This window comes from Eublepharis macularius, chromosome 7 (genome assembly GCF_028583425.1).
Source record: "Eublepharis macularius isolate TG4126 chromosome 7, MPM_Emac_v1.0, whole genome shotgun sequence".
NCBI lineage: Eukaryota > Metazoa > Chordata > Lepidosauria > Squamata > Eublepharidae > Eublepharis > Eublepharis macularius.
In genome coordinates, this window is record NC_072796.1 from 98,894,032 (window position 1) to 98,904,584 (window position 10,553).

A 10,553-nucleotide genomic window follows, 5' to 3' on the forward strand; every position below is an offset into this window, starting at 1 on the left:
ATTTAGGAAGAATCTCATTTCTGTGAGGCACAGTCAACATTCTCTGTAGGGGAACTGCCAGCACCTGCTTCCTCCTTCGTTTTTGAAGGGCTGGTGGGAGACCAAAGCCAATGAGGTCAGAACAATTATGTTATTACCATATGTAAGAAGCAGAACTCAGGGAAAGTGTGTGCCTTTTCATGAGGACTTTAAGTGTCATAGACATACAATCACAAATTGGGATGCATGCACAAAAAACAAAGAGACAATAGAGTGAACCTGCAGCCAAAGAACAAGTTCCCATTGTATCTTTAAAGCAGAAAGCCCTGCCTGCAGAATGATAAGTTACTAATTGAGCTGTAGCTTGAAATAGCAACAAGAACTGGTGCAGATTATTTATCTGTATACACTTTTTGATTTTGCCATAGTTGATTATGCCCACTCTTTTTGAAGGTTGCTCTGCTGAGAGCACATGCTGGAGAACACCTGTTGCTGGGAGCAGCAAAGCGCTCCATGGTTTACAAGGACATTATTCTTTTAGGTAAGGTTATTTGATTATGCTTTAGAAAAAGCATGATGCCCTGGCCGTCTTCTAATTAATCATAAGACAGCATTGTCTTGTTCTCTGGATGTAGCAGAGAAGCAGGTATGTATATACCAAAAGCCTGGTCTATGCATATATGAGTGGGAAGAGAATGTGAGTACAATGCTCTGAATTTTTGTCATGACGGTGGTATTGTATAGTAGGCCTGGGGCTGGGATTTCTCTTCCATGCATTAGACAATGTATACATCTGGTATATGCTAAAAAATGCAGGGGTCTTACCTTTCAAGACTTGGAAAGACTGGGAAGAGGAAGAATGTGCATCTTAGGTAACTATGCACATATGGAGCTGGGGGAGGGGGGCAGTCTATCTGAGACTGTCTTTTCTTCTGTAATCCTCCCTGTTTGGATTCCCAGCATATCTGCACACAGTATGCCCACTTTATTATAATACATATCCACAGATTTGTTTTTGTAAAAATGTGGGTTTCAGCCCTGCACAACTTTAGGAACTGAAATAATGTTGTGCACAATGATAGGTTCATACAGGAGAGCAATTGTATGCTAACACATTACAGTTGGAAAGAAACATTGATATATAGGCAGAACATATTCTTCCACAGAAATGTGCTGTAGAAATGGGAGCTGAATTTTGGGGTGACAGATACTGTTCATAATACTGATTTCATTTTATTTCTTAAGGCAACAATTTTGTCATCCATCGCAACAGTTCCGAAATTGAGATCAGCAGAGTAGCAAACCGGATTCTGGATGAGATTATACGACCATTTCAAGAAATTCAGATTGATGACAATGAATATGCTTGCCTGAAAGCCATTGTTTTCTTTGATCCAGGTGTGTTTCAGGGTTCACCCCCAGAAATGTACCTCTCTCTCTCGCTCTCTCCCTCCTTGGACTCTGATGGTCATGGAAGAATTTAACCTTTCTGGAAATTTAGCAATACTATATTCTACATATCTTTTGTTGAAAAGAGGGCTTTCTGTTGGCTATGCTGTCTTAAATGTGATATTGGGTTGGATTCTATGTACAACAAGAAGGTCTTAAGAAAACAAAGTCCTGTCTTTCCCTTCCTCCTGCAGCCTTCTGCGACCTCTAAATAGCAGGTGTCAGAAGGAACAATATAGGTAAATGTCTAAGTCAGGCCATGCAACATAGATAGTGTGATATAGGGAATTGGGGTAAGGCCAGGAAATCTGGTGCCCTTGCCCCGCATTTCATCAATGGAAAGGTTGTTCTGTTGCACTTTCCTCTGTCAGCTGGCATGGAAGATGAAACAATTTTGCCTGCTTTCTTTCTTATTCTGGCCTTTTCCTGACTACTAGCAGCTCAACAAGGTGGTGATAAGGGAAAGGGTCCACCTAGCTGAATCTTGTCCTAGTTAACGAAGAACAGCTGTCTGATGGCCTGGGGATCCCTTTGTTTTCCTGGTCTGTTGCAAATGGCTTAGGCAGGATGCTTTATGTAGCTCAGCAACAGCCATTCCAATATTGTCCAAATTATGGTTAGGGGATTAGGGTCTGTCTTGCACCCTGTCCAGAACCATAACCACCTGCCTGTTCTTTTCTAACATAATAACAGAGTATCCCGTCTCCCATTCATACCCAGATGATTCACTGTTTACAAGGCATGGCATTTAAGGCTCCAGCAGTTCAGCATACGGTATACAAAGTAGAATATTGCTGTATTTATTTTATATTTAAATTATGTATCCCAACTCTCCCAGTAGCTTCTACAAATCAATAATGAATAAACAGTAACCAAAAATAGGGTGGAACAACTTGATGAAAATAAAAAGATTCAGTAAAACAATTTCATTCAACTACCCTTCCCCCCAAAAAACTCCTTTCAAACAACAGAATCAATAGGTATATTAAATCACTTAACAATCATATGAAAAAATCAGAGTTTATTAGCTGACTTGAGGTTTCAAGTGAGCATATTAAAAAATAGGTACAGGATGGAAGGTGTTGGGGATATTTGTTAGTTGTTGTACCAAAGTTGCAGTTAGGAAAGCATGGAATCACGTGTGGTGAAACACTTTTCAAGCCAGTATATTGCAACTGATAAAACTTACTTTTATTGAAGTTGATTCACATTCAGTTGCACTTTGTACTGGCAGAAGAAACATAGAAACCTAACCTAAATAACAATATTTCCTCTTAACAAATGAGCAGCTGTGCGTAGAAGTATGGGTGTGTTTCTTGCAAGCTTACACAAGAGACAGCTACAGAACTGTCTTGCTTCTTGCAAGACCAGCAAGGGAGAGAGAAAACAGAGGGGCACAGAAAGAGGAGAAGAAGTCAGATAGAAGCTTTCAGTTTAGATGAAGAGAGGCATCGCACAAATACACAGCTATATAGTCTGTTCTAGTAAAAGGGAAAAGGGAAAAATAGCAACCCCCAGTGTCCAAGCATGCTGTGTCAGTTCTACTCCAATAGAAATATGCCTTTGAGCATGTGGAGAATCAATGAGCAGAGTGCCCTTTAGGGCAGTGGCAGAACTCTAACACAGAACTCATCCCTGTTGACTGTCTCTTTAGATATTAAACCTCATCTTTCCTAAAATCTCTCTTGGATAGCTACATAGAAAAAATGTTTTTTGGTATCATTTCTATAGGCAAACCTGAATATTTTCTGTTTCTTGTTTCATGTATTCTTACATAATACTTCCTGTATTTGAAGATGCAAAAGGACTGAGCAACCCAGGGAAGATCAGGAACATGAGATTTCAAGTCCAGATCAGTTTGGAAGATTACATCAATGACCGCCAGTATGACTCCAGGGGACGGTTTGGGGAGCTGCTACTGCTTCTGCCTACTCTCCAGAGTATTACCTGGCAAATGATTGAGCAGATACAGTTTGTGAAGCTGTTTGGAATGGTTAAAATTGACAGTTTACTTCAGGAAATGTTATTAGGAGGTAGGTGTGTAAGTAAGTTTTCAGAAACTTCTATTTAATATTTTCAAATGAGTTGAGATGGGGGAGAAATAAATCATTTCTTGGGCAACTGAGAAGTGCTTACTTTCTTCCTCCATTGGCCTGTGATATTGGAGAGCTCCTGCCAATTGGAGTAGACAGTACTGACCTAGTGGACCAGTGGTCTGATTCAGTATTTTTTAAAAAACTTCAAATTCATCAAGTGATGAATTTGAAACTCCATCCTGGTTCCAGTTGTAGGCACAGTAGAACAACTGGGAAGTAGGGTCCTGATCCTTAAGGTCAAGACTCCTTTCTCCTCCTTGCAAGATCTTCATCTTTTCAAAGCTGGACAGTACTGCTCAACATTAAAATATTTCACTGTATTTCCCATGCACTTTTATTCATTTTTAGTGTTTGCAGTGTGCAAAATGTGCTATACAGTAATATACAATAATGAAAAAGCAGAGGTACCGTGATGTTGATTAACAAATAGCATCAGTCTCAGCAAACCAGTGAATCAGACTACATGAATTTAAACCCATTTCTTATTATAAAATGGCATGAAGTTGGTGTCAGTTACAGTTTATCAGTTTGCTGATCTGGCTATGATGCTCTTTTTTCATAATTAATTTGGCCTAATTTTTCATAGATAAGAGTCTTCACTTAAATACTTCCTTAAAAATATCAAGTAGAATGTTTGCAAATGTGTCATAAAATTCAAAAGCAATTGAAAACAAACAATGAAAATAAATAGTGCATTTAATTTTAGTCTAATAGATATCCAAAGGACAGGTTCTTTAATTGCCAATCAAAGTATGTTAGAATTTTTGTACTTTAAAAACTTTTACTACAACGTATCATTTTTCCATTAAATTATAAAAAATGAAAGACCAAACAATATAAACCAGTGACATATATATTCAACTAAAACTAAGATTTAATGAAACCAGATGGATTAGATACCAGGTATTCCTGCTGAGAAGCAATTTCCAAGAATGATGTAAAAGACTGCCATTTAGCGTAAATAGTTCTAATCCTTGTGCTCGCTTTAGGAGATGCATTGCTGTGTATGAAAATGTCCCCTGGCCTGTTCAACCCAGCAATCCAAAAGAAGTTTAATCCAGTCTAAACTGGAAAAATCCACCAATTTCTCCTTCTTACTAGTCCACTGCCCCCCAGGAGCAACATTTTGTGAAAATCAGCTGTAGTGGGAGAGGGGGAGACAGGAAAGTGTTGGGAAATTTACAGTGCAATCCTAAAAAAGTTACCCCAGTCTAAACCCAAGGGGCTTAGACTGGAGTAACTCTTCTTAGGATTGTACTGTTTGTCTGGATCCAACCCACCGAGTAATAGTTCTTCTATTTGCATCCTTGCTGAACCAGAAAGCACAATTAAGTCATTGAGAAGAGATTCTGCAATTTTAGCTAGAAAAAATGCATCTCTTGCAGTAGCAAGAATTTATTGGAACTAATGCATCCTTGCAGGTACATCCAATGATGCTACAAATCTTCATCCAGTTCATCCTCATCTAGCCCAAGATCCACTCACTGGGCAAACTCTGCTTATAAGTTCGGTGTCTGCTCCTATACATACAGAACAGATTTGTAAGTTATTACAAATTCATCATTTTGATCATAATATTTGTGGGTAATGTTAAATCATCTGATAGGCATGTCTACTCAGAAGAAATACTCACTGTATTCAAAACAGTTTACTCCCAGGTAAATGTATTTAAGATTGCAGCCTTAGAAGAACAAGTTGTTTTTGAGTATATCAAGGCTATGTATATTTCAGGATTTTCTGCTCACACAGAATTTCGTTTTTAACCCAATTTTTTTCTGAAGTACTTTTTAGTGAAGCCTATGAAGAGCAGGGCTGTTGTTGTCTGTCAGCATTTAGAAGGCTCAGAGGAAGTTTGGGTCTCCTCAAATGGACTATGAATAGAGATTTTTTTGTTTGCTTACTTGCTTGCTTCATGTTGTTTCTGGGATGCAATCAGTAGGAGACCTAGTCTCTGACCAGTTAGGCAACAGGTTCACAGGTTCACAACAGGAATTGCAGGAAAAGTCTGTTCTACTAGAGTACAAGTAGAGCTATTGTTAAGATCCATGAGGTATCTAAGAATGAAGGGCCATTCCAAAAACAACCCATCAATCACTGGAGTAACAGGTGTATTATGGAGGGAAGGAAAGCCTTTAGTGTGATGAGCAGTCTGTCTGTTAGATGTATATGTATTACAGAGTCAGGATTGGCTTTGGCTTTCTGCTGTGTACAAGGGCAGCACAAAATGTCTATTTATTGTCACAAAACATTTGAGCGTCCTTAACACTTTGGGTCCAAAAATGGGCAGCAGAGACTTCCTCAGTGCTGAGCTCTGAGGAGGCAGTGATATCTTTTGTCCTATTGGTTCACTGAGTTTAAAAATAAATAAATGGATAGCTGCAATGTTTTCTCAGAAATGTACATTGTGAGCAAATTGGGTACACTCTGGTAAAGCATAACTAAGCAGTTAATATTAAAGAAAAAGCAGGGGTCAGAACTGTAATAGTTTGAACCAGCGGGGCAAAAATGACAAGTGTTTCTATTAGCATGATGTAAACACAGGAACTCTCATGTCCAGGGTTGTCAACTCCAGGTTGGGAAATTCATGGGAATTTGGCAGTGGAGCCTAGGGAGGGCAGGGTTTGGGGGGACAGTATAATATCAAACTCCACCGTCCAAAGGAGACTTTTTCTCCAGGGGAGCTAATCTCTTGTTGTTTGGCAGCTGTAATTCCAGGAGGCCTCCAGGCCACACCTAGAAGCTGGCAACCCAAGTCATGCCTGTTGTTCATACTAAAATAATTTATTTCATTTTTTTCTCCCAGCAACACCTGAAACTCCACTTCCTTCCCCTCCTCAAGGCTCTAGCCAGGAATACAAGATGCCTACAAACCAAGTTACAGTTATTTCTCAGCAATCTCTTCCAAAACAAAAGCCATTGTGATATTGATCAATACTTCTTTTTGTGGCACAAGCACTGTATTAAAACATCATGACACTGGATGCTGAAAAAAACTCAGGATAGATATTTTAGACCTGCTATTAAAGAGACAAATACTGTTCCATTTGGAGATGGGTTTTTTATCATCTTTGCTAGCATTTTTTTAAAGCTTGAATTCATATGTAATTTGTGGACACTAGAACGTGACTGAAAAAAGAAATCTGTTTATTGTTTGCAATGCCTTTGAATCATAATTGAAGAGGTTTAATTTATTGTCCTTTTATACATATGTCATCTTCCAAAGTTTTGAAGCATGTAATCCTAGCAGAATGCAAAGCCTGATTTTAATAAAATTGCTGACTGAAATTTAGAAATAATGAAACAGCAGAAGCCAGCAGTTTTAACAGTTAATCAAAGCAAGTGTCTCATTTTCTTGAATATACAGTAGAGGTTGGAAGCCAAAATACTTCCTGCCAGCATCTGGTATGACACATGTGCTCATCTAATACATTGTCCGAACACATGTATGTGAGCCAAGCTCCACTAATTTCAATGGCTTTAATAATGTCACTGCATTTACTTCTTAAAGGGCTCCTTCTGGAGATTCAAAAGCCTGGGAAAAGTAGGGGGAAATGTATTCCTTTTCTGAAGTTTGAAACTGAAATGAGAATTTTAGGAAAATTTGGGGTGGGGGGAATCTGGTGAAATGTGTTCTCGCTCAGTATTAGTGATTTTTAAAAAGTACTTAGAAGTATTTTTAATTTGATTTCTATCTTCTCTTTCCTGGAAGGAGGTCAGGGCACTATATAGAGTTTTTGGCTTTCTGGTGTGTTTTCACCACAACCCTATGAAGTTGATAAGGCTCAACATGTATGGTTTATGGGTCCGGTAGACACAAAGAAGAATATATCCATTAGGCAGAGATTGACTTATCTAAGATCACCCAGTGAGCTTTAAACTCAGGTTTCTCCAGCTCTATCAACACTTTACCCCATATACCACATTGGTTCTCACAATGTAACATTGTTATGATCAATGTATTTCTCTGTAGATCTCTTAGTTTTAAGATTCAATGGCATTATGATAGCATGGCTACTGATCTCTTTTTAATGGATTATCAAACAAATTACATTCTTAAGCCTTAATGTTTTAAAAGTACTTTCAAATGAAGTACAAAACAAAATCTACAAAAATTTCATATAGGAGTCTGTCAAGAACATCAAGTTCCAGCAGTACAGTGGCAAGGCCGTTTATTAAGACAGCTTTTCACCTCTTGTTTCTCAGTGCCTTGGATTCCTCCATGTCTGCATCAAGAGAAATGAAGTGTTTAATGTTGAACAACATTGTCTCAGACCATCAAATGGCGAGCCAACATGTGAAAAAGTAGAATGGTTTGTCTCAGCATACCCCTTCCTAATGAAGGCATGAGGCAACATGGTTTAACTGATTTGTTTAAATGGTTGATCTATGTCATCAGCACTCAGATTGTACTGCAGAGGTCCCCAAACTTTTTGAGACTGTGGATGCATTTGGATTTTTGACCCAGCATGATGTGCATAGCTACAAAATGGCTGCCACAAATGGCTGCTGCAAGAGGTGGAATCAGCCACAAAATGGCTGCCACAGCTTACCTTCAGTCATGCAGTGATGATCCTTGTGCCATGGAAACAGCTTCTGCCAAAGCAATATTTTAAAAAATCTGTACAACCAATCAAATTTCCATGGCCATTCAGTAACCATGCTTGGCAGAAGTCCCACTTAGTCCCACCCACTTTCTAAAAACACTTGGCAGGCACTAGGAAAGGTGTTGGTGAGTGCAATAGTGCCCATGGGCACAATGATGAGAACCTGTGGTGTACCATCCATACAATGAATTACAGCCTTTCGATCATGATGTCCCTGGGTTCTTGCTGATTCACCATACCTATATTAACCCAACCTATTCATGCCATTCCTTGTCACAGCCTAACATGTTCAAGGACCAGGTCTATTTACAATTCCTTAAGAACAATATGAAGCCAGTGAAAAACATACCCTCCACCACCGCCTTCTACTACTGACAGGCTTCAAGGCTGGCAATTCTGTTGTGGTTGCCTAGCAATGGCCACTGAGTACATTCCTTCCTTAAAGTGTAAGTGCTGCTATTATTTTGAAGGGTTTTAACCCTCCACCACGTGATTTTTTTAAATATTTCAGATTTTTCTGCAAAAGTGGGGCTTTGTAAAAACATCTGTTCATTGCCCCAAAATCTGAAATTAAGTATCCACAGATTTAACAATGTTGACAATTAGATATATTGATGAACTCAGGAAGGGAGTGACATCAGTAGCTCAATCCTATGCATGTTTACTCAGAAGCAAATTCCAGTGACACTGGAGAAACTTCAACCCAGCTAAATATTCATAGGATTGCACTTTACTGATGTATATTATTGGTATGCCATTAAAATTCAGTCATATTTTCAAGTCTAACAATATAGTCCAATTGCCATTCCTTATTTATATTATAAGGAAGCGCTTTTAAAAATATTTACCTCTGAAAAATACAACTTTCGTTTGTTTCTGCATGATGCTGCTGAGGTTTTCTTATTGTTTTCAAGCCCAGATAATAAATCCTTCTTTGTTTACTGCAATGTTAATAGTTTCTATTTTCAACATTTATGTTTGTTTCCTAAGTGGTAGAACTTAAGGTATACCTTACAGTGCAATCCTATGCAGAGTTACTTCTGTCCACTGGATTACTCTTCTAAGTATTGCACTGATTGTGAGCAATAGTTTGGAACACTATCTCTAATGTTCAGTCTAGTTGTAATTATTGTTTTAATAAAATGAAGGCATGTATATTTAAAATTTTCATATCAAACAATGTTTATGAGTTAAGTTATACATTCTATGTTTATATTTTTAAAGTAAGTTTAGCCTTGATAAGAAAGTAAGTACTGCCTACCTTTCGATTATCCCCTGAAGTTTTTCTGAATCACAGCTTCAGAACTTACGGAAATTTTACATTTCTAATCTGTCTTGTTGCCACAATATGGTTTATTCCTCTGTTGTCTGATAAATCCGATGCTAGCATAGCAGCTCGGTAAGGAGGTAGTATGCTTGAAGTTTTGATGCTTAAGACTATGCCATTCTGAGAGGAACAACAGAATGATTTACAGACTGCCAAAAGTGCAATCCTAAGCAGAGTTATATCCTTCCAAGCCCATTGAAGTCAATACACTTAGAAGGGTCTAACTCTGCTTAGGATGCACTGGAACTACACAATCTTATGTCTGCTTACTCAGAAGTAATTCCACTGTGTTCAATGGGACTTGCATGCATACAGGATTGCAGTCTCTGAAGTGAAATGCCTTATTTTTTTCTAATTCTGAATATTGTTATCTATTTTATATAGTACTTGCCATTGTTAAATAATAAGTATATTGTAATTTATTGAAAATCAGATTTATTTTGAAAGTGTGAAATTATTTTTGTAAGCCTAATTGTGCAAAATCAAAGTGACTGGCTTTGTGAACATGGTTGATTATACTGAACTGTCCAACCTCTGATGTCATGTATGACTGTAGACTGAGTTACCATGAAATGGTTGCTGCAAAAGTTTTCAGATTGACTGCTTTTCATCAATGCTCAATAAACAGATATTGAAAACATATGAATGTTAAATGGGCCTTGAAGTTACTTTTTTTGTTCTTTGCATAATATAAACAGTGATGTTGTTTTTTAAATTGGCTGTCATAGAATTAAACAAGAGAAAGTTAAAGTATATTGAAATCAGATGAGGACCACATCACAGTTCGTACAACATCAGTGAGGGCTTTAATTAGGCTAAATTCCTCCTATCCTTTACCCTAAAATTGTTCACTGATCTTGCTAAAATTTCTATGAAGTGAGAGTGATTTGAAGGCCCCAGCTATTGTATTACAAGAAAGCAGATTTCTTTTTTTGAAAAGAATGCTTTTATTTGGTTCGTTCTTTATTCAGGGATAAAAAGTGACCTTTTTTAAAAAACTGGATGTTGTGTATTAAGTCTACATGGGCTGGATTCTGCCAGTTTATCTACTGGTACAAAAGGGAGAAGATGCAATCTTGCCAGTTCTCTTCCTTTCTA

General features: G+C 37.9%; 1 protein-coding gene across 5 annotated transcripts in view; it reads left to right on the plus strand.

Annotated features, from left to right (window-relative positions):
• Positions 1–10,097, plus strand: part of HNF4G (hepatocyte nuclear factor 4 gamma) — an 85,043-nt gene extending 74,946 nt beyond the window's left edge. For all 5 annotated transcript variants that reach the window (XM_054984931.1, XM_054984932.1, XM_054984930.1 and 2 more), the window contains 5 exons: positions 433–520; positions 1,225–1,377; positions 3,225–3,461; positions 4,946–5,065; positions 6,328–10,097. In XM_054984931.1, coding sequence (XP_054840906.1) covers positions 433–520; positions 1,225–1,377; positions 3,225–3,461; positions 4,946–5,065; positions 6,328–6,446 — 717 coding nt within the window. In that variant the 3' untranslated portion in view covers positions 6,447–10,097. The remainder of the gene's footprint in view (positions 1–432; positions 521–1,224; positions 1,378–3,224; positions 3,462–4,945; positions 5,066–6,327) is intronic.
• The last annotated feature ends 456 nt before the right edge of the window (positions 10,098–10,553 follow it).